This window comes from Anomaloglossus baeobatrachus, chromosome 2 (assembly GCF_048569485.1).
Source record: "Anomaloglossus baeobatrachus isolate aAnoBae1 chromosome 2, aAnoBae1.hap1, whole genome shotgun sequence".
Taxonomy (NCBI): Eukaryota; Metazoa; Chordata; class Amphibia; order Anura; family Aromobatidae; genus Anomaloglossus; species Anomaloglossus baeobatrachus.
The window spans coordinates 764,784,252-764,807,492 of NC_134354.1; the positions used below are offsets into that span (position 1 = coordinate 764,784,252).

Consider the following 23,241-nt stretch of genomic DNA (forward strand, 5'->3'; position numbering starts at 1 on the left):
CAGCATACTCCCATACAATAAAGAACCGGGACCCCCAACACATAAACGTCTCAGGTACTTAGCTGCTGAGACGCAGGGCCAGGTCCCTGGGGATGAGTGCTCCGGTCCAACAGGATCCTCAAGGGGCTGTGGATGGAGACCGGACTCCTGCCAGGCATGGAGACCGTGCTGGCTCCCACTTCAAGCCAGAGCCCAGGAGGGATGGTGAAGGAGCACGGCATGTAAGGCTCCAGCCTTGGAAATCAACCTTAACAACACCGCCGACACAGTGTGGTGAGAAGGGACATGCCGGGAGTCCAGACTTGGACCCGCTTTTCTTCAAACTCTTTCCAAAAATCAAACAAATCAGATGAGAATGCATGTGTGGATGTATGCCTCCTGACACAAAGCGATAAACTAGATCTGGTTCTCCAGGGGGTGTATAAGCTCAGAGGGAGGAGCTACACTTTTAAGTGTAGTACTTTGTGTGTCCTCCGGAGGCAGAAGCTAAACACCCATGGTCTGGGTCTCCCATAGGAACGATAAAGAAATAGCTGTACGCACACTGCGTTTTTTTTCTCAAGAAAATTCTTTCTGCAGAATTTCTTGAGAAAATGTGCACGTCACTACTTTTCCGCAGGTACCTGCGGTATTTCACGCCATTCACTGTAATGTAATCGCGAAATATGGTGGGTATACCACAGGTAGCAAATGATGTACAGTATACCCTTGGTATAGCCGCGGTTTACCTGCGGTAATGTTCATCACTGCCTGCATTTTGCAGGGAAGTGATGTTATTATGACAGAAGAGGAAGCGGAGCAGAGTAAACACACACACACATCACACTCCCTGGACGCCGCACAGAAGCACTTCCGTGTGACCTCCATCAGGTGTCCGTGCAGTCTGTGTCCAGCTCCAGCCCCGCGGCTGCCCGTACTGCAGTGTCAGTGTCTGCCCGCAGTATCAGCAGCTTCTCACCCTGCAGTGCCGGCAGCCGCGGGGATGACGAGCGCTGCTGTCAGGAGGTGAGATCATGAGATCATTACCTGCGGTGACTGTCTCCTGCTCTGCTGACGTCACCGCTGTCACTGCCTTCTATGCCCGTCTCGCGGGCGGCCCAAGACTGTGACTAGCGGTGATGTCACGGGCTCTCGCGATACTGCTGAGAAGGCGGCGGGCATACAAGTCAGTGACAGCGGATAACAAAGAAGTGGGGAGGGCACCACCTGCAGGGAATATTTAAACCCTATAATAGTCAATGGGTTCACCTCAGCACACTTATATGAGATTTATAACAAGAGAAAAAGAAGTGTGCACATAAGAGAGATACACCAAATTATGTGAAAAAGTACTTTATTTCAAATAGGACACAGGGTCACACACTTTTAAAACCATTTAAAAAGCATAAAGCCACATATCAAAAAATGTCCAGACCTCCGTTAAGGTTGGACTATCCTCTGCTACCCAAAGGGGGGGGTACTATGGAGTCAGTGACAGCGCTGACGTCAAGAGAGCAGGAGATCGTCACTGCAGGTAATGATCTCCTCTAACCTCCTGATGGCAGCGCTCGTCATCCCCTGCAGTGACCTGGGCTGACCTATTGATGTTGGCTCAGGTCACTGCACTACTCTCCCAGGCAATGGGAGAACATTTTGTTCTTCATGGAGTGGGACAGTTGACTATGGTATGGATTACGCCAGACCTGGAACTTATTGTTCTTTTCAATAAATTGGTGAAAGAGGGAATGTTTTGGAGGAGTGTTTTTTTTTCTTCAAATAAAACTTTATTTGGTGTCTATTTTATAATTCTTACTGACTGGGTTGGTGATGTCTGGTATCTGACAGACGCCTGACATCACGAACCCCTGGACCTGATGCCAGGTGACATTATACATCTGGCATCAACCCCATATATTACCCCATTTGCCACTGCACCAGGGCAACGGGATGAGTTGGGGCGAAGCACCAGGATTGGCACATCTAATGGATGCGTCACTTCTGGGGTGGCTGTGGCGTGCTATTTTTTTTTTTAGGCTGGGGAGTGTCCAATAACAGTGGACCTCCCTAGTCTGAGAATATCAGACCACAGCTGTCTGCTTTACCTTGGCTGGTGATCCAATTTGGGGGGGACCCCCATATTTTAAATTATTTAATGTAAAATAACAGTGTGGGGTGCCCTCTGTTTTGGATTACCAGCCAAGGTGAAGCTGCCAGCTGTGGTCTGCAGGCTGCAGCCGTCTGCTTTACCCTAGCTGGCTACAAAAGATAGGGGGTATCCCACGTCTTTTTTGGCTAAAGACAAGGCTAAGCACCCTTTAGTGCCACATGAAAGTCACAAAAGGGTGCCAGCTTATACTATGCAGGGGGTGGGACATTATATAGGTCTTTCTCATCTATCTATTATCTATATTATTTATTGCAGTTACAGCATAAAAAAACGGAGGGACCAATCTGCGGCAAAAACATATGCGTTTTTCCTGCGGTTTTGGTGCTTTTTTTTTTTTTTTTATCGCAGGTGCAGTAATCTTTACCTCCCAGGAGATTCTCAAGAAAAATCACTTTTCTAGTGCGTACATAGCCTAAGTCACTTTTCTCTGATTAATTTTTGTAGAAGAGCGGCCATGCTGGTGGTTACTGTTCTGCGCAGCGGATTTTGCGTCCAATCTCCCTTGCATGGGCACGCTGAGGCTCGGGCAAGATGATGACTTTAGCTGTCAACGTCGTGGCTGTTCAAGCGAATGGTGACATCATGACCCTGACAAGAGGGGCGGGGGGAGGAAATCAGACACTTTTACACCATGGGGTCGCGGTAACGGAGGTGCCACAATGTGACCACATTCGCTTGCATATATGCCACGGCACAGAGCACATTTTAGCCATATGACAGCTGCCGCAGCCAAAGTCACCATATCACACTGGTCTAACGAGTGCTTTAACCAGTTTCACTGGTGCAGGACATGGACTTTGGTGACTCTTTTTCCCAGGTTTTTACAGTCATAAATGGCTGAAAACAGAGAACACTAGATTGCATTCCACTTCCTAGCACATGAGCATACTCCCAGCTGTCAAGGCATGCTGAAAGTTGTTGTTCCCAATATTTCGAGAGGAGCGGCGTGCTCCCTAGATGCTCTGAGTTGTACATGGCCATGGCGTGTGTTTGTGCTCAGATGTGCGACATTGCAGAATATGTCATAATAATCCCAATTTCATGTCCTCTGTGTCAGCACCATCCAGGGGTCCAGCCGGCGGACGTGGACGAGGTGTTAAAGAAGGGAGTGAAGACGCTGGTCATTGGCCGCGGTATGAGCGAAGCTCTGGAGGTGAGACTGAGTGTAGATCCTAAGATAAACTCAAGGGGGCAGCACCAGCCATAGTGAAGGGTGCACAGATCACAGGGGAGGGGATGTTCTCCTTATCAAAATCCCTGCTTGCTGTCACTGAATGGAAATATCATTTACAGCCAAAAGCTGAAAAACTTGTGACCTCCCCCACAGTCCTGCATTAGCCCAAATCTCTGCATGTGGAGGCGACAGTGTAAGACACCCGAGGCAGTGAGCAGCACTGGGTCACAATGAGGTGTCTGCTGATGGATGACAACAAGAGGCGTCACTATTTGGGAGGAATCCAGGATTATTATAGGTTCCTTAGTTGGACCCTAGTGATCAGTGGGAGAATCTGGCTGCAAGTGCTCTGTTTTTCTACAGCGCCACCGCAGGGAGGAAGAAGTATTACACCTTGCAATAAACCTTCCTCCTGTATATCTGTCCCATGTTCTCCTTTCTCCTCCTCAGGTCCCGGCCTCCACCTTGAGCTACATCCAATCGCAAGGCATCGATGTCCTGGTCCTCCAGACGGAGAAAGCTGTGCAGGAGTATAACAGCCTGGCCGCCAAAGGAGCCAAAGTGGGGGGAGTATTTCACTCCACCTGCTAAATCCACAGCCCTGACCCATCCACGGAGCAGAAACCTGGGACTCCACATGTGTGCGTGCACGCGCATGCGAAAAAGGATGGGACATGCTACAAAATGTGATAAACATGAGTCTGGCACACTACAACTCCCAGCAACCCTTTAACAAGGTTACTCTGCCTCCACTTCTGCATTAAAAGCTGAAAATCTCCCTTTAACAGATGACAGTAGCTGTACCAGAGCTGTTGCTGCACAGGAGCAACCCTTTACTGTTGCACACTAGACCTGTGAAGAGCGGGTGGTGGGTGCAGGGATGCTGGGAGTTGTAGTGTCACAGCAGCTGGAGCACCACAGTTTGCTGCCCTTTTGTCCATGGAGTACCTAACGTATTTTTCGGACTGTAAGACGCACCAGACCTTAAGACGCACCCTAGTTTTAGAGGGGGGGGGAAATAAAATTTGAAGCAAAAATGTAGTCATGACACACTGTCATGGGGCGAGGATCTGCTGCTGACACGGTTATGGGGGTAATGTCCCCAAATTCTCTACTAAGGTACCCCATCCTGGTAATGATACTCCTGCCTTGTATATTATCCCCATCCTTGTATATATGTGCTCCCTTCCTGGTATGTGGCTCGCATCATGTGGCACACATAAAACATAAAGGCCGGATTCACACTTGCAAGAGACTCGCGCGAGTCTCGCATCGCATAGCCCGGCACGGCCGCATACTCTCCTGACAGGAGCATCTCAGCTGAATGTATTTCTATACAGCTGACCCGCTCCTGTCCGGAGAGTGTGAGGCAAGTCTCTTGCAAGTGTGAATCCGGCCAAATGTTTATACTCGCCTTTCTTCTCTCCACGCAGCAGCGCCGCTGACCTGTGTGGAGCCGTGTGCACAGTGATGACATCATCGCTCTCCACACACACATCAGCGGGCAGGTAGACGGGAGGTCATGGCGATGCTGCAGGTAACTGTGACCGGTGACTATACTAATTCACTGCACCGATGATGTTTATATGTAGAGGGCAGTGAATATAGCTACACATGTTCACTCCAGGCTGTATGAGCCAGGGATGATTACATGGGCCTGGCTGTTTAGTATCTGCCCATCTCCCCCAGGATGCAGTGCATATGAAATGAGGTTAATGAGTGGGCCCAAATGGTCACGGTAGGCGCTGCTACAGCCTGCCTCTGATGACAGTTCCACCACTGCGCCCCCCCTCCTTCCCCGCAGCCATCGGACTATAAGACGCACCCCCCCACTTTCCCCCAAAACTTTGGTGTAAAAAAAAAGTGCGTCTTATAGTCTGAAAAAATACGGTAAACGGCTCGGATGCATTGCAGGAGCTGTCATTGCAGCCTGGGCCACATTGAGTTTCTATTCTAATGAAGCCGGACTATAGCTGACCTGCAATTGTCATGGAGAGCGGGGACCTGCTTCAGTCATTGTGGCCATGATACAGGACAATGTCTCCAGCCTTAGGCTTTCTTCACACATCCATGTCTCTGATACGTGTGATGTCCAGTTTCACACATACTGGAGAGACAGACTCATGTAGACCCATTAAAATCACTGGGTTTGGTCACACATCCGTGTTTTAACACAGACCATATGTCCGTGTGCTCCACACGACATGTCTGTTTTCTGATGGCAGCACGGGTATCACATGGACCGCACAGTGATGTGATCCGTGTGACATGTACCAGAGAAAACATAGATCACATTAAAATAAATACTTTTTATACTTACCTGTCTCCAGCGCTGCTGCTTCTGGTTCCCACTTATTAAGCTCATGCATATTTACTGCAATCACTGCAGACCCGGATGTAAGAGCAGTGCTGCGGACCGGCAAGTATACAAGTTCATGCTGCCCGTGTGCTATCCGGATGTCACACACTTATGCACCTTCAGCCTGGACCATCACACACATGCTTTTAATGCATGGATGTGTGAAAGAGGCCTTACAATGAACCCTATGTGAAAAGTCAAGCCTGGTAACGTTGCCCTCTAGTGGTGCGATCAGTCCCTGCAGTGAAGGGCTGCAGATTCAGTCTATTTTCTTGTGCCTTCATAAATCAAAAAAAAAAAAAAAATAAAGCTGTTGTGGTGCATTCTTAACACTGTACTCAATTTGCAGGTGTCTTATTAAAAGGAATTGGCCACGATTAAAAGGGAAGAAAAAAAAAATGCAGAATAGCGCCAGCTCTGACTACGGGCAGTAAGTGGTACTGCAGCTCTGACCATTCACTTCAATGACGTTGATACCGGACACCGCTCCCTGAGGGTGGGCTGTGATGTGAGAGCTGCAGCAACTGGATTTTAGATAAATTTATATGTGGGAGAAGCAGCCATCATACGGCTGTGGCGCCCCCTATATGCTCCCCGTGATCTCAGCCGTCCGATCTCCTGGCACATAGGGAGGTGTCTGATGGCTGCTCGTCTCCCTCTTTACCCTGTTTAGGATTTTTTTTGGAAAGTTATATTTTAAAAAAAAAATCAAAATTGAAGGATATTTACCACCTCTGCTCATAAACCAACAGAAGAAAATAAATAATTTTATTTAAAAAAAAAAAAAAAAAATTATCCAAAAATCTGCCATCCTGTAGAAAATTCTCATTCATCCTCACCACAAAAACGAGCACACGCTGAGCAGATCTATTCACACGGGAAGGTCAGTATAATCCGGCACTTATGTCCTCTCCCCCGAATACTCAGCGTCCCCCACATCGGACTCGCCTCTTTGAGGTGTCACCGTCTCGCAGGTTTGGGCATCAGGAAGACTTTGACGGGTTTGCTAAAAGGCAGCGTACCCTCGATGCTGCTCTCGGGCAGGGGCATGGAGTCCGTGCTCTCCCCCCAGGCAGGTTTGGAGGAGCGGGGTAACACTTTGCTGCTGCTGGAGCTGTAGGCGAGCAGAAGGCTGACTTCAATCTGGCAGGGCTCTGTAGAAATAACAAAGGGTTAATAAATTCCCCTCCTCTGGCTTAATTAGCCATCATGAGTAACGTTATCCTCCATGCTTTACACTGCAGCTTTGCTTTGAAAAATGAGCACATCTCTTCCCTTACTTCTAACAACTCATAACGTGGTTTACCCAGCAGGGGGCGCTAATAACCCCATGAAAGACTGAAATCTGTTGCAACCTGAGGCATGATGGGAAGGACATTTATGCAATGGCTTGGACTGTGTAATGCGGCCACTGTGCCCCACGTGCTGGCATCTTACCCGTCCAGGCCGTATGAGACAGGTAGACCTGCGTTATGAGCCGATGTCGTCCTGGGCCGGGGTTGCGGAAGTCTGTCGGCTTGGGGTGGATTATCTGAACCTGTCCATCTGGATACACAACCTGAGAGGAGACAATGGCCAATAGTTACACCGGCGTGTGATGCCACACCGTGCGCACCAGCGCTGCAGGGATCAGATGCAGCAGAGCCAGACTGGTCATTGTAGTCTGTGCATTGCATTAACACATCGGGATATCACAATGACTCTGCTACATCTGTGTGCTCTATATCTGCACATACCTGCACCTTGACCGCGCTCTGCGGTCCCTGGACGTGCTCCAATGTGGCGTCAACATCCAGAGCTACGACTAAACCAGAGGTGAACCGGATAGGGTTGTCAGACTCAGCCGCCGGCTCAATGATGTGCGCTGAGGCTCTGTGAATCTGCAAAGAAATGAGATGGAGACAAAATTCAATTTGTTTCTTCCGTTTGTGCTTATAAAGTAAGAATAGTGAGTGCAGCTCTGGAGTATAATGCAGGATGTAACTCAGGATCAGTAATGTATGTACACAGTGACTGCACCAGCAGAATAGTGAGTGCAGCTCTGGAGTATAATACAGGAGGTAACTCAGGATCAGTAATGTAATGTATGTACACAGTGACTGCACCAGCAGAATAGTGAGTGCAGCTCTGGAATATAATACAGGAAGTAACTCAGGATCAGTAATGTAATGTATGTACACAGTGACTGCACCAGCAGAATAGTGAGTGCAGCTCTGGAGTATAATACAGGAGGTACCTCAGGATCAGTACAGGATCAGTAATGTAATGTATGTACACAGTGACTGCACCAGCAGAATAGTGAGTGCAGCTCTGGAGTATAATACAGAGTGTAACTCAGGATCAGTAATGTAATGTATGTACACAGTGACTGCACCAGCAGAATAGTGAGTGCAGCTCTGGAGTATAATACAGTATGTAACTCAGGATCAGTAATGTAATGTATGTACACAGTGACTGCCCCAGCAGAATAGTGAGTGCAGCTCTGAAGTATAAGGACTGTACACATTTTCTCATCTTTTTATGTAGATTATCTTTGTATATAACCCATTCTCCTCCCTGTACAGATATGTACAGCTCGGGTGTGACTGATACCTTTTCTCCCCCGGTAGCTATGCTCCTTTACTGTGTGATGTGCTGGATCAGATAGAAGTATACAGGCGTGCTGCTGGCCTCACCTGCTCGGGGAGCGTCAGCCGCATGAAGTTGCTTTGCCGCAGCGAGGTCTGCAGGATCTTCACCATCTCTAAGGGTTTGGAGTTCACCAGGCGAGGCATAAGATCCAGCAGTTTGTCCACAAAGCTGTCCTGCATGTGCGGCAGCTCCGAGATGAAGCATCTGCGAGGAAGAAGGTAGCGGAAGCTTCTATCACACAGGTAGTGGAATAAACAGGTCTGTAATAACCTGGATACAACGGTAGCAAACCCTCAGCTGAGCATACGGGGCCGATGGACGCTCACCTCTGGAAAAAATCCACCTCCTGCAGAAACTGCTTGCACATACTGAACAGCGGCTCCTCTCTGTAGAACCAGGGGCAAAAAAGATATTTATTTAATTACAGTTTTTTAAAACTTTTAGGTGTCATTTCCTCACATTTTGAGGATCTCCGTTTGCTGTCAATGAATAGAAACCCTGTTTACTGCCACTGAAGGAGCGCGGTACAGTATTGATCAGAGACGTATGACGTACCTGCGCGTCCAATAAAGTATGGGTCACTCACCCTTTGTTGGTGCGAGCCGTTATAAGGAGCTGGAGGGCGTTTGCCTGCAGCCTCATGTGATGGATGATGGCCACCTGTCGGTTCTCCAGCCCGCTGTACATGAACTCCATCTTGTAGGTTTCTTCTAAGATCTGGAGAAAAAAATAAATAAAACCGCCATCAGGAGCAGCTTGTCTGACAACGTGACAGAATGATGGATAATTGAGGATTTACCAGTTTGACGGCGGCCGCGGCCAGGGAGTTCTGCTTTACATAAAGGGGCGCTGCGAGACTCCATAACTTCTCATTCAGGGCCTGGAAGTCACAGTTACATTATCTGTACAGTACAATTAACTGCTATCAGCTGTTAATAATGGACTATGCTAGGTGACGGATTATCGGATAGTCTGAATATCAGTAGTGCAGCCTCAGGCTTCGGGCCTGTAACTGTAAGTGGTTGTATCTCAGCCTAAGGGTAAGATGCAGAAGAACGGTTTTCACTTAATAACTGACGACTATAGGGCGGTATACAGTGTGTCCACCCATATCCTGTCCACCGCCATTAACTTGAGAACGGCGGCAGCTATAGGCATAGAAGTGGTGTCTAGGTATAGTAAAGTAGCAATGTGCTACGCAATGAAACCACCTATAGCGCCACCTGGTGGAAAACAACGGAGTTAGCATTTTTATCTCGAAAAACGGAACGAGATAGAGAAAAAAAGTGAATTACAAAGTTGTAGGCATCATCAATTCAATACGAATCGACACCTTGCATACAGAAATGCTGTGATTAGAACGTGTAAAACTCACAAGGCTGCGGACGTGAAGCGATACCTCATGGAGACCTTCCTACAAGTCATTGGGTATGGTGGCTGTGTGGAGTGGCCTCCGCTCACCTGACCTGACCCCATTGGACTTCTTTCTGTGAGGTCACATCAAACAGCAGGTGTATGCGACCCCTCCACCAACATTGCAGGACCTACGATGCCGTATCACAGATGCTTGTGCAAATGTGTCACCTACCATATTGCACAGCGTGCAGCAAGATACAGTATGCTGTGCAGAGGCCAGATGGGCATTGCAGCTGACGGGGGCCACTTTGAGCATCAAAGTTAAATGAGCGCCATATGCGTGACCAGCATTCAATGTTTTGGGGGGGGGGGGGGTCATGGGTTTCATATCATAGCATTTCTGTATGCAAGGTGTCGATTCGTATTGAATTGATGATGTCCTACAACTTTGTAATTCACTTTTTTTTCTCTATCTCGTTCCGTTTTCGAGATAAAAATGCTAACTCCGTTGTTTTCCACCAGGTGGCGCTATAGGTGGTTTCATTGTGTAGCGCATGGATACTTTACTCTACCTAGACACCACTTCTATGCCTATAGCTGCCGCTGTTCTCAAGTTAATGGCGGTGGACAGGATATGGGTGGGCACACTGTATATATTTTGGTGGTTCTTGTATAGGAGCATAAATCACCATTGACGACTTCTTTTGTTATACTCAGCCCATCATTGGAGAGGAAGAAAGACAACAGGACGAACCTTGATGAGCAGCAAGTGACAGCGCAAGTAGGCAGCCGAGAAATCCGCCATGCCGGCCAGCTCGGACTGCAGCTCGCCAATTCTCTGCAGGTCCCTGAAAGAGAAGAGATGATAAGTGAACCCCACATTCTCCACCACCCCCACCCATGGGCCATGGCAGGCACTTACCGGATGGTAAACTCCAGGAGCTCCTGAGTCCCCTGGATGTCCAGATTTTGTAGGTTGTGGACTCTCTCCAGACTGTTCTGCAAAAACTGCTGGGAAGGGTCCTCGGGGGGCGACTGACGCTCCAGGACTGGGATCCAGGACCACTTCACTCCGGGGAGCTATGGGAACGAGAAGAAGGAATCGGGTGATCGGAGGTTTCCTAGAGCGCACCACAAAAGTATGAAATCCCACAATGGCTGCAGAACTGATTTGGCACGCAGAATGCACCACTCACAACTATTTCTCGCTGTTATCAGCCATGAGAGGCTAGTAAGATACTATGATGGTAATGTTCCCGACATCACCAATTTATGCTACTTTTCCCCAATGCCGAAGACCCCCTTACATTTATATGTGACTGGTATCATCTGCTCCCCTTCCCCATATTTAAATCGCTGCTGCCGCCAGACAAGAATGGTCGTGAAGGGTTAATAAAGAAGGGAATTTTGTTTACTTACCGTAAATTCCTTTTCTTCTAGCTCCTATTGGGAGACCCAGACAATTGGGTGTATAGCTTCTGCCTCCGGAGGCCACACAAAGTATTACACTTTAAAAAGTGTAACCCCTCCCCTCTGCCTATACACCCTCCCGTGCATCACGGGCTCCTCAGTTTTGGTGCAAAAGCAGGAAGGAGGAAACTTATAAATTGGTCTAAGGTAAATTCAATCCGAAGGATGTTCGGAGAACTGAAACCATGAACCAAAAGAACCATTCAACATGAACAACATGTGTACACAAAAGAACAACAGCCCGAAGGGAACAGGGGCGGGAGCTGGGTCTCCCAATAGGAGCTAGAAGAAAAGGAATTTACGGTAAGTAAACAAAATTCCCTTCTTCTTTGTCGCTCCATTGGGAGACCCAGACAATTGGGACGTCCAAAAGCAGTCCCTGGGTGGGTAAAAGAATACCTCGATAAAAAGAGCCGAAAAACGTCCCCCTCTTACAGGTGGGCGACCGCCGCCTGAAGGACTCGCCTACCTAGGCTGGCATCTGCCGAAGCATAGGCATGCACCTGATAGTGTTTCGTGAAAGTGTGCAGACTCGACCAGGTAGCCGCCTGACACACCTGCTGAGCCGTAGCCTGGTGCCGCAATGCCCAGGACGCACCCACGGCTCTGGTAGAATGGGCCTTCAGCCCTGAAGGAATCGGAAGCCAAGAAGAACGGTAGGCTTCAAGAATCGGTTCCTTGATCCACCGAGCCAAGGTTGACTTGGAAGCCTGCGACCCCTTACGCTGGCCAGCGACAAGGACAAAGAGCGCATCCGAACGGCGCAGGGGCGCCGTGCGAGAAATGTAGAGCCGGAGTTCTCACGAGATGTAACAAGTGCAAATCCTTTTCACATTGGTGAACTGGATGAGGGCAAAAGGAAGGTAAGGAGATATCCTGATTGAGATGATAAGGGGATACCACCTTAGGGAGAAATTCCGGGACCGGACGCAGAACCACCTTATCCTGGTGAAACACCAGGAAGGGGGCTTTGCATGACAGCGCTGCTAGCTCAGACACTCTCCGAAGTGATGTGACTGCCACTAGGAAGGCCACCTTCTGCGAAAGGCGTGATAGAGAGACATCCCGCAACGGCTCGAAGAAGGGAATTTTGTTTACTTACCGTAAATTCCTTTTCTTCTAGCTCCAATTGGGAGACCCAGACAATTGGGTGTATGGCTACTGCCTCCGGAGGCCCCACAAAGTATTACACTTAAAAGTGTAAGGCCCCTCCCCTTCTGGCTATACACCCTCCCGTGAGATCACGGGCTCCTCAGTTTTAGTGCAAAAGCAAGAAGGAGGAAAGCCAATAACAGGTTTAAAGACCAATTCAATCCGAAGAAACATCGGAGAACTGAAACCATTCAACATGAACAACATGTGTACTCGAAAAAACCAAAAATCCCTAAGAAAACAGGGCGGGTGCTGGGTCTCCCAATTGGAGCTAGAAGAAAAGGAATTTACGGTAAGTAAACAAAATTCCCTTCTTCTTTATCGCTCCTAATTGGGAGACCCAGACAATTGGGACGTCCAAAAGCAGTCCCTGGGTGGGTAAAAGAATACCTCGTGATAGGGCCGTCAAACAGCCCTGTCCTACAGGTGGGCAACCGCCGCCTGAAGGACTTGTCTACCTAGGCTGGCGTCCGCCGAAGCGTAGGTATGCACCTGATAATGCTTGGTAAAGGTGTGCAGACTCGACCAGGTAGCCGCCTGGCACACCTGCTGAGCCGTAGCCTGGTGCCGTAAAGCCCAGGACGCACCCACGGCTCTGGTAGAATGGGCCTTCAGCCCTGAAGGAACCGGAAGCCCCGCAGAACGGTAGGTTTCAAGAATTGGTTCCTTGATCCACCGAGCTAGGGTGGATTTGGAAGCTTGCGACCCTTTACGCTGACCAGCGACAAGGACAAAGAGTGCATCCGAGCGGCGTATGGGCGCCGTGCGGGAAATGTAGATCCTGAGTGCTCTGACCAGATCCAAAAAATGCAAACCTTTCTCAAATTGATGAACTGGATGAGGACACAAGGAAGGTAATGTGACATCCTGATTGAGATGAAAGGGAGATACCACCTTAGGGAGAAACTCAGGGACCGGACGTAGAACCACCTTGTCCTGGTGAAACACCAGGAAGGGAGATTTGCATGAGAGCGCCGCTAGCTCGGACACTCTCCGAAGAGACGTGACCGCTACTAGAAAAGCCACTTTCTGTGAAAGACGAGAAAGGGAAACATCCTTCATAGGCTCGAAAAGGCGGCTTCTGGAGAGCAATTAGAACCTTGTTCAGATCCCAGGGCTCTAACGGCCGCTTGTAAGGAGGGACGATATGACAAACCCCTTGCAGGAACGTGCGTACCTGAGGAAGTCGTGCTAGTCGCTTCTGAAAAAATACAGATAGCGCTGAGACTTGTCCTTTAAGGGAGCTGAGCGACAAACCTTTTTCCAACCCGGATTGCAGGAAGGAAAGAAAAGTAGGCAATGCAAAAGGCCAGGGAGGAACTCCCTGAGCCGCGCACCAAGATAAGAATATCTTCCACGTCCTGTGGTAGATCTTGGCGGAGGATGGTTTTCTAGCCTGCCTCATGGTGGTAATAACATTTCGAGATAATCCTGAAGACGCTAGGATCCAGGACTCAATGGCCACACAGTCAGGTTCAGGGCCGCAGAACTCAGGTGGAAAAACGGCCCTTGAGATAGCAAGTCTGGTCGTTCTGGTAGTGCCCATGGTTGGCCTACCGTGAGGTGCCACAGATCTGGGTACCACGATCTCCTCGGCCAGTCTGGAGCGACGAGGATGGCGCGACGGCAGTCGGCCCTGATCTTGCGCAGCACTCTGGGTAACAATGCCAGAGGTGGGAACACATAAGGTAGCCGGAATTGCGACCAATCTTGAACTAAGGCGTCTGCCGCCAGAGCTCGGTGATCGTGAGACCGTGCCATGAAAGCCGGGACCTTGTTGTTGTACCGTGACGCCATCAGGTCGACGTTCGGCACCCCCCAGCGGCGACAGATCTCCTGAAACACGTCCGGGTGAAGGGACCATTCCCCTGCGTCCATACCCTGGCGACTGAGGAAGTCTGCTTCCCAGTTTTCCACGCCTGGGATGTGAACTGCGGAAATGGTGGAAGCCGTGTCTTCCACCCACGTTAGAATCCGTCGGACTTCCTGGAAGGCTTGCCGACTGCGCGTGCCACCTTGGTGGTAGATGTATGCTACCGCTGTGGAGTTGTCCGACTGAATTCGGATCTGCTTGCCTTCCAGCCATTGTTGGAAGGCTTGTAGGGCAAGATACACTGCTCTGATTTCTAGAACATTGATCTGAAGGGTGGACTCTTGCTGAGTCCACGTACCCTGAGCCCTGTGGTGGAGAAAAACCGCTCCCCACCCTGACAGGCTCGCGTCCGTCGTGACCACCGCCCAGGATGGGGGTAGGAAGGACTTTCCCTTTGACAATGAGGTGGGAAGAAGCCACCACTGAAGGGATTCCTTGGCCGCCTGAGAAAGGGAGACGTTCCTGTCGAGGGACGTCGACTTCCCGTCCCATTGACGGAGAATGTCCCATTGTAGTGGACGCAGATGAAACTGCGCGAAAGGGACTGCCTCCATTGCTGCTACCATCTTCCCTAGGAAGTGCATGAGGCGTCTCAAGGGGTGTGACTGGCCTTGAAGGAGAGATTGCACCCCTGTCTGTAGTGAACGCTGTTTGTCCAGCGGAAGCATCACTGTCGCTGAGAGAGTATGAAACTCCATGCCAAGGTATGTTATCGATTGGGTCGGGGTGAGATTTGACTTTGAAAAGTTGATGATCCACCCGAAACTCTGGAGAGTCTCCAGTGCAACGTTCAGGCTGTTTTGGCATGCCTCTTGAGAGGGTGCCTTGACAAGTAGATCGTCCAGGTAAGGGATCACAGAGTGACCCTGAGAGTGCAGGACTGCAACTACTGCTGCCATGACCTTGGTGAAAACCCTTGGAGCTGTCGCCAAACCGAAAGGCAGGGCTACGAACTGAAGGTGTTCGTCTCCTATAACGAAGCGTAGAAAACGCTGGTGCTCTGGAGCAATCGGCACGTGGAGATAAGCATCTTTGATGTCTATTGATGCTAGGAAATCTCCTTGAGACATTGAGGCGATGACGGAACGGAGGGATTCCATCCGGAACCGCCTGGTCTTCACATGCTTGTTGAGCAGTTTTAGGTCCAGAACAGGACGGAAAGACCCGTCCTTTTTTGGCACCACAAACAAATTGGAGTAAAAACCGTGACCTTGTTCCAGAAGAGGAACGGGGGTCACCACTCCTTCCGCTCTTAGAGTGGCCACCGCTAGCCGCAGAGCATCGGCTCGGTCGGGAGGTGGAGAAGTTCTGAAGAAGCGAGTTGGAGGACGAGAACTGAACTCTATCCTGTACCCGTGAGACAGAATGTCTCTCACCCAACGGTCTGTGACCTGTGGCAGCCAAATGTCGCCAAAGCGGGAGAGCCTGCCACCGACCGAGGATGCGGAGAGAGGAGGCCGAAAGTCATGAGGAAGCCGCCTTGGTAGCGGGTCTTCCGGCTGTCTTTTTTGGGCGTGACTGAGTTCGCCAAGAATCTGAGCTCCTCTGATCCTTTTGAGACCTTTTGGACGAGGAGAATTGGGACCTGCCTGAGCCTCGAAAGGACCGAAACCCCGACTGTCCTCTCCTCTGTTGGGGTTTATTTTGTCTGGGCTGAGGTAAAGATGAATCTTTACCCTTGGGAGTGTTTAATGATCTCATCTAAGCGCTCCCCAAACAGTCGGTCACTAGAAAATGGCAAACTGGTTAAACATTTTTTGGAAGCAGAATCTGCCTTCCATTCTCTTAACCACAAGGCTCTGCGTAAAACTACGGAGTTGGCGGACGCCACTGCCGTACGGCCCGTAGAGTCTAGGACAGCATTAATCGCGTAAGACGCAAATGCAGACATTTGAGAGGTTAAGGGTGCCACCTGCGGAGCAGATGCACGAGTGACCGTGTCAACCTGTGCAAGACCAGCTGAAATAGCTTGGAGTGCCCATACGGCTGCGAATGCTGGAGCAAACGACGCGCCGATAGCTTCATAGATGGATTTCAACCAGAGCTCCATCTGCCTGTCAGTGGCATCTTTAAGTGCCGCCCCATCTTCCACTGCAACTAAGGATCTAGCTGCAAGCCTGGAGATTGGAGGGTCCACCTTGGGACACTGGGTCCAGCCCTTGACCACGTCTGGGGGAAAAGGATAACGTGTATCCTTAAGCCGCTTGGAAAAACGCTTATCCGGATAAGCGTGGTGTTTCTGGATTGCCTCTCTAAAGTCAGAGTGGTCCAGAAATACACTTAATTTACGCTTGGGATACCTGAAATGGAATTTCTCCTGCTGTGAAGCTGTCTCCTCCACAGGAGGAGCAGGGGGAGAAATGTCCAACATTTTATTGATGGACGCGATAAGATCATTCACTATGGCGTCACCATCTGGTGTATCCAAATTGAGAGCGGTTTCAGGATCAGAATCCTGATCAGCTATCTCCGCCTCATCATACAGAGAGTCCTGCTGAGACCCTGACCAGTGTGATGAAGTCGAAGGTCGCTCATAGCGAGCTCGTTTAGGCTGTCTGGGATTGTCGTCCGTGTCAGAGCCATCACCCTGGGATGCAAGAGACACCCCCGGAACCAGGAGCTGTTCCGACTGAGGGGGACCAGGGAGCAATGAGTTAACAGTGCCCATGGCCTGAGGTACTGGTCTAGACTGCAAAGTTTCAAGAATTTTAGTCATAGTCACAGACAATCTGTCAGCAAAGACTGCAAACTCCGTCCCTGTCACCTGGACAGTATTTACAGGAGGTTCTGCCTGGGTCACCTCCAGCAGAGGCCCCGGCCGAGCAAGTGCCACAGGGGCCGAGCACTGCACACAGTGGGGGTCAGTGGAACCTGCCGGTAGAACAGCCCCACAAGCGGTACAAGCAGCATAGAAAGCCTGTGCCTTGGCACCTTTGCTTTTTGCGGTCGACATGCTGTTGTGTCCTCTGAGAATCTAGGAGAGTATATAGCAGAGGATCCCCAGCGACCGTACTGTGCAATGTAAAGCTGTAAGCATAAAATACAATATACACTTCGGCACCAGTGGGGGTCAGCCCTTGAGGGCAGCTTACCGCCCGCTGAAAAGCGGGTGTGTGGGCACCAGAATCCCGTGTCTGGGTCTCCCAGCCTCCTCTCTCCAGCTCAGACTGCACACAGGAATGGCTGCCGGCGTCCTGAGAAGAGAGGTGGATCGTGGGCGTGCCTCAAACAAAAGTGCGGGAAACTGGCGTCCCACTGTGCCCAGTGTGAGGGCTGGAGTATGCAAAGCAGACTCCAGCCCTCTGCGCTGACAATCTGTACAGCGTCCCGCCCTTCCCCTGACTGGCAGGCCTGGGGGCGGGAACGAAGCGAAACTAGGCCGCAAAAGCCGGGGACTCTAGTAATAAGCGCGGCCGTGATATATGCACGGCCAGCGCGGAAGTCCCCGGCGCACCACAAGTCCCAGCCGCGCCGCAGCAAAAACTGACAACAGCGGCCGCGCGGCAGTTTCACATACATGTCCCCTCTCAGCAAGCTGTAGATAGGAATGGCACCAGCGCGCAGCGCTGTTGTCCCCGGCGCACTAACACACCCAGCAAGCTGCAGTGTGCGCGCGGACTGTACGGGGACACAGAGTACCTTGGCGTAGCAGGGCCCTGTCCCTGACGATACTCCGCTCCATATCCAGCATATTCCCCAGGGGCTGTGGACGGAGCACGGTCTCTGTGCCTGGAGACCGGTAAATCCCACTTCACCCAGAGCCCTAAGGGGGATGGGGAAGGATGCAGCATGTGGGCTCCAGCCTCTGTACCCGCAATGGGTACCTCAACCTTAACAAACACCGCCGACAAAAGTGGGGTGAGAAGGGAGCATGCTGGGGGCCCCATATGGGCCCTCTTTTCTTCCATCCGACATAGTCAGCAGCTGCTGCTGACTAAACAGTGGAGCTATGCGTGTATGTGTGCCTCCTTCGCACAAAGCATGAAAACTGAGGAGCCCGTGATCTCACGGGAGGGTGTATAGCCAGAAGGGGAGGGGCCTTACACTTTTAAGTGTAATACTTTGTGTGGCCTCCGGAGGCAGTAGCTATACACCCAATTGTCTGGGTCTCCCAATTAGGAGCGATAAAGAAAGGTGGTTTCTGAAGAGCCGTTAGCACCCTGTTAAGATCCCAGGGTTCCAGCGGACGCTTGTAAGGTGGGACTATGTGGCAAACTCCCTGCAGGAACGTGCGGACCTGCGGAAGCCTGGCTAGACGCTTTTGAAAAAAACACGGAAAGCGCCGATACTTGTCCCTTGAGAGAGCCGAGAGACAAACCCTTGTCCATTCCGGATTGAAGGAAAGAAAGAAAAGTGGGTAAGGCAAACGGCCAGGGGGTAAAACCCTGATCAGAGCACCAGGATAAGAAGATCCTCCAAGCCCTGTGATAGATCTTGGCGGACGTTGGTTTCCTGGCCTGTCTCATGGTGGCAATGACATCTTGAGATAACCCTGATGACGCTAGGAGCCAGGACTCAATGGCCACACAGTCAGGTTGAGGGCCGCAGAATTCAGATGGAAAAATGGCCCTTGAGACAGCAAGTCTGGTCGGTCTGGGAGTGCCCACGGTTGACCCACCGTGAGGTGCCACAGATCCGGGTACCACGACCTCCTCGGCCAGTCTGGAGCGACGAGGATGGCGCGGCGGCAGTCGGACCTGATCTTGCGCAACACTCTGGGCAGCAGTGCCAGAGGAGGAAATACATAAAGGCAGTCGAAACTGCGACCAATCCTGAACTAATGCGTCCGCCGCCAGAGCTCTGTGATCTTGAGACCGTGCCATGAATGCCGGGACTTTGTTGTTGTGCCGAGACGCCATGAGGTCGACGTCCGGCAGTCCCCAGCGGCAACAGATTTCTTGAAACACGTCCGGGTGAAGAGACCATTCCCCTGCGTCCATGCCCTGGCGACTGAGAAAGTCTGCTTCCCAGTTTTCTACGCCCGGGATGTGAACTGCGGAGATGGTGGAGGCTGTGGCTTCCGCCCACAGCAGAATCCGCCGAACTTCTTGGAAGGCCTGACGACTGCGTGTGCCGCCCTGGTGGTTGATGTACGCGACCGCCGTGGCGTTGTCCGACTGTATGCGGATCTGCCTGCCCTCCAGCCACCGATGGAACGCCTTTAGGGCTAGATACACTGCCCTTATCTCCAGAACATTGATCTGAAGGGAGGACTCTGTCGGAGTCCAGGTTCCCTGAGCCCTGTGGTGGAGGAAGACCGCTCCCCACCCTGACAGACTCGCGTCCGTCGTGACCACAGCCCAGGATGGGGGCAGGAATGATTTTCCCTTCGACAAGGAAGTGGGAAGAAGCCACCACTGAAGAGAGGTTTTGGCTGCCAGTGAAAGAGAGACATTCCTGTCTAGGGACGTCGACCTCCTGTCCCATTTGCGGAGAATGTCCCATTGAAGTGGACGCAGATGAAACTGCGCAAAGGGAACTGCCTCCATTGCTGCCACCATCTTCCCTAGGAAGTGCATGAGGCGCCTCAAGGGATGTGACTGGGTCCGAAGGAGAGATTGCACCCCTGTCTGCAGCGAACGCTGTTTGTCCAGCGGAAGCTTCACTATCGCTGAGAGAGTATGAAACTCCATCCCGAGGTAAGTCAGTGATTGGGTCGGTGTCAATTTTGACTTTGGGAAATTGATGATCCACCCGAACCTCTGGAGAGTCTCCAGAGCAATGGTCAGGCTGTGTTGACATGCCACCCGGGAGGGTGCCTTGACTAGGAGATAGTCTAAGTAAGGGATCACCGAGTGGCCCTGAGAGTGTAGGACCGCCACCACGGATGCCATGATCTTGGTGAAGACCCGTGGGGCTGTCGCCAGGCCGAAAGGCAGTGCCAGAAACTGAAGGTGTTCGTCCCCGATGGCGAAACGCAGGAAGCGTTGATGCTCTGGTGCGATCGGCACATGGAGATAAGCATCCCTGATGTCGATTGAGGCTAGGAAGTCTCCTTGGGACATCGAGGCGATGACAGAACGGAGAGATTCCATCCGGAACCGTCTGGTTCTCACGTGTCTGTTGAGCAGTTTGAGGTCCAGAACGGGGCGGAATGATCCGTCCTTTTTTGGCACCACGAACAAGTTGGAGTAAAAACCGCGACCACGTTCTTGAATGGGAACGGGAATCACAACTCCTTCTGCCTTCAGAGTGTTCACCGCCTGAAAAAGTGCATCGGCTCGCTCGGGGGGCGGAGATGTTCTGAAGAAACGAGTCGGAGGACGAGAGCTGAGCTCTATCCTGTAACCGTGAGACAGAATGTCTCTCACCCATCGGTCTTGGACATGTGGCAACCAGGCGTCGCAAAAGCGGGAGAGCCTGCCACCGACCGAGGATGCGGTTTGGGGAGGCCGAAAGTCATGAGGAGGCCGCCTTGGAGGCGGTTCCTCCGGCAGTCTTTGGAGGACGTGACTTAGACCGCCATGCAGAAGAGTTCCTCTGGCCCTTCTCTGACCTGTTGGACGTGGAGGATTGGGACCTGGCTGAGGGCCGAAAGGACCGAAACCTCGATTGAATTTTTCGTTGCTGAGGTCTGTTTGGTTTGGACTGGGGTAAGGACGAGTCCTTTCCCTTGGATTGTTTAATAATTTCATCCAATTGCTCGCCAAACAAACGGTCGCCAGAAAATGGAAAACCGGTTAAGAACTTCTTGGAAGCAGAGTCTACCTTCCATTCGCGTAGCCACATGACCCTGCGGACTGCCACCGAATTGGCGGACGCTACCGCTGTACGGCTCGCTGAGTCCAGGACGGCGTTCATGGCGTAGGACGAAAAGGCCGATGCCTGAGAAGTCAAAGACACAACTTGCGGAGCAGAGGTACGTGTGACTGCATTAATCTCAGACAGACAAGCTGAGATAGCTTGGAGTGCCCACACGGCTGCAAAGGCAGGAGCAAACGACGCGCCTATGGCTTCATAGATGGATTTCATCAGGAGCTCTATTTGCCTGTCAGTGGCATCCTTGAGCGATGAACCATCTGCCACTGATACTACGGATCTAGCCGCCAGTCTAGAGACTGGAGGATCCACCTTGGGACACTGAGCCCAACCCTTAACTACGTCAGGGGGGAAGGGGTAACGTGTGTCATTAAGGCGCTTAGTAAAGCGCTTGTCCGGAAATGCTCTGTGCTTCTGGACAGCATCTCTGAAGTTAGAGTGATCGAAAAACGCACTCCGTGTACGTTTGGGAAACCTAAACTGGTGTTTCTCCTGCTGTGAAGCCGACTCCTCTATAGGTGGAGTTGGGGGAGAAAGATCTAGCACCTGGTTGATGGACGCTATAAGGTCATTTACTATGGCGTCCCCTTCAGGTGTATCAAGATTGAGAGCAACGTCAGGATCAGAGCCCTGAGCTGCGACCTCCGCCTCATCCTCCAGAGAGTCCTCATGCTGAGACCCTGAACAGCGTGATGAAGCCGGGGAAGGTTCCCAGCGAGCCCGCTTAGCCGGTCTGGGACTGCGGTCCGTGTCGGAGTCCTCCCCGTGGGACCTAGATGTCACCCCAGGAGCACTCTGCTGCACCGACCGAGAGGGGCCTGGGGGCGATGAACTCACAGTGCCCGGGGCCTGTGTGACCGATCTGGACTGCAAGGCTTCTAGTATCTTAGCAGACCATCTGTCCATAGACTGAGCCATGGATTGTGAAAGCGACTCAGAGAGTTTCTCAGCCAAAACTGCAAACTCTGTCCCTGCCACCTGGACAGTGGAAGCCGGCGGTTCTACCTGAGCCGAGGGTCCCACCAGTGCCCGAGGCTCCGGCTGAGTGAGTGCCACAGGGGCCGAGCATTGCACACAGTGAGGGTAGGTGGAACCTGCAGGTAACATAGCCGCACAAGAGGTACAGGTTGCAAAATAAGCCTGTGCCTTGGCACCCTTGCTCTTTGCGGACGAAATGCTGTAGTCTCCTTTGAGAGTGATCACTGAGGGTATATAGCCAAAAGCAAAACAATGCGGCCGAACAGAGAAAATGTATATATATATATATATATATATATATATATATATATATATATATATATATATATATATATATATATATATATATATATATACACACACTTCGGCACCCAAGGGGGGCCAGCACCGGGTAACCGGTGTGGCTTACCGACCGCCCAAGCGGTTGTGTGTCCACCAGATTCCCTGCCTGGGCCTCCCAGAGCTGTAGAGCTCGTTCTGAAATCCTCCACCGGCAGAAGTGATTGTAAATATGGCTGCCAGATCTCTCAGGGGAGGAGGGAGCCGTGGGCGTGACTAATAAAGTGCGGGAATCTGGTGCCCCACAGTGCTCAGTGAGGGGGGAGGAGAACACCTAAGTATGCTCCAGCCATCACTGCTGACGTCCAGTCGACCGTCCCGCCCTTACCCCTGACTGGCAGGCCCGGGGGCGGGAGTTATGGTACTAGGCCGCAGAAGCCGGGGACTAAATTTATAAATTTAATAACGCGGCCGGCAAACAGGCGCGGTCGGCGCGGTAGTCCCGGTCGTCACAAAAGAAGGGAATTTTGTTACTTACCGTAAATTCCTTTTCTTCTAGCTCTTATTGGGAGACCCAGACGATTGGGGTATAGCTACTGCCCTCTGGAGGCCACACAAAGCACTACATTAAAAGTGCAAGGCCCCTCCCCCTCTGGCTATACCCCCCCCGTGGTATCACGGGTTCTCCAGTTTTAGTGCCAAAGCAAGAAGGAGGAAGCCAATAACTGGTTTAAACAAATTAACTCCGAATAACATCGGAGAACTGAAAAACCGTTCAACATGAACAACATGTGTACCCGCAAACAACAAAAAAACATCCCGAAGGACAACAGGGCGGGTGCTGGGTCTCCCAATAAGAGCTAGAAGAAAAGGAATTTACGGTAAGTAACAAAATTCCCTTCTTCTTCAGCGCTCTATTGGGAGACCCAGACGATTGGGACGTCCAAAAGCTGTCCCTGGGTGGGTAAAGAAATACCTCATGTTAGAGCTGCAAAACAGCCCTCCCCTACGGGGGTGTCACTGCCGCCTGCAGGACTCTTCTACCTAAGCTGGCATCCGCCGAA

At 51.2% G+C, this 23,241-nt stretch overlaps 2 protein-coding genes across 3 annotated transcripts in view; one reads left to right on the top strand and one right to left on the bottom strand.

The window, feature by feature from the left end:
• The window catches only part of AAMDC (adipogenesis associated Mth938 domain containing), a 42,343-nt gene extending 38,010 nt beyond the window's left edge, over positions 1-4,333 (top strand). For both annotated transcript variants that reach the window (XM_075337510.1, XM_075337511.1), the window contains exons 3-4: positions 3,204-3,299; positions 3,771-4,333. In XM_075337510.1, the coding sequence (XP_075193625.1) occupies positions 3,204-3,299; positions 3,771-3,911 (237 nt within the window). In that variant the 3' untranslated portion in view covers positions 3,912-4,333. The remainder of the gene's footprint in view (positions 1-3,203; positions 3,300-3,770) is intronic.
• A 2,063-nt stretch (positions 4,334-6,396) lies between these two features.
• The window catches only part of INTS4 (integrator complex subunit 4), a 45,644-nt gene continuing 28,799 nt past the window's right edge, over positions 6,397-23,241 (bottom strand). Inside the window, exons 5-13 of the mRNA XM_075337508.1 lie at positions 10,589-10,746; positions 10,421-10,514; positions 9,110-9,190; positions 8,897-9,027; positions 8,637-8,696; positions 8,355-8,514; positions 7,416-7,559; positions 7,117-7,237; positions 6,397-6,833 (exon numbers count right to left, since the gene is read on the bottom strand). Of these exons, the coding sequence (XP_075193623.1) occupies positions 6,640-6,833; positions 7,117-7,237; positions 7,416-7,559; positions 8,355-8,514; positions 8,637-8,696; positions 8,897-9,027; positions 9,110-9,190; positions 10,421-10,514; positions 10,589-10,746 (1,143 nt within the window). The 3' untranslated portion in view covers positions 6,397-6,639. The remainder of the gene's footprint in view (positions 6,834-7,116; positions 7,238-7,415; positions 7,560-8,354; positions 8,515-8,636; positions 8,697-8,896; positions 9,028-9,109; positions 9,191-10,420; positions 10,515-10,588; positions 10,747-23,241) is intronic.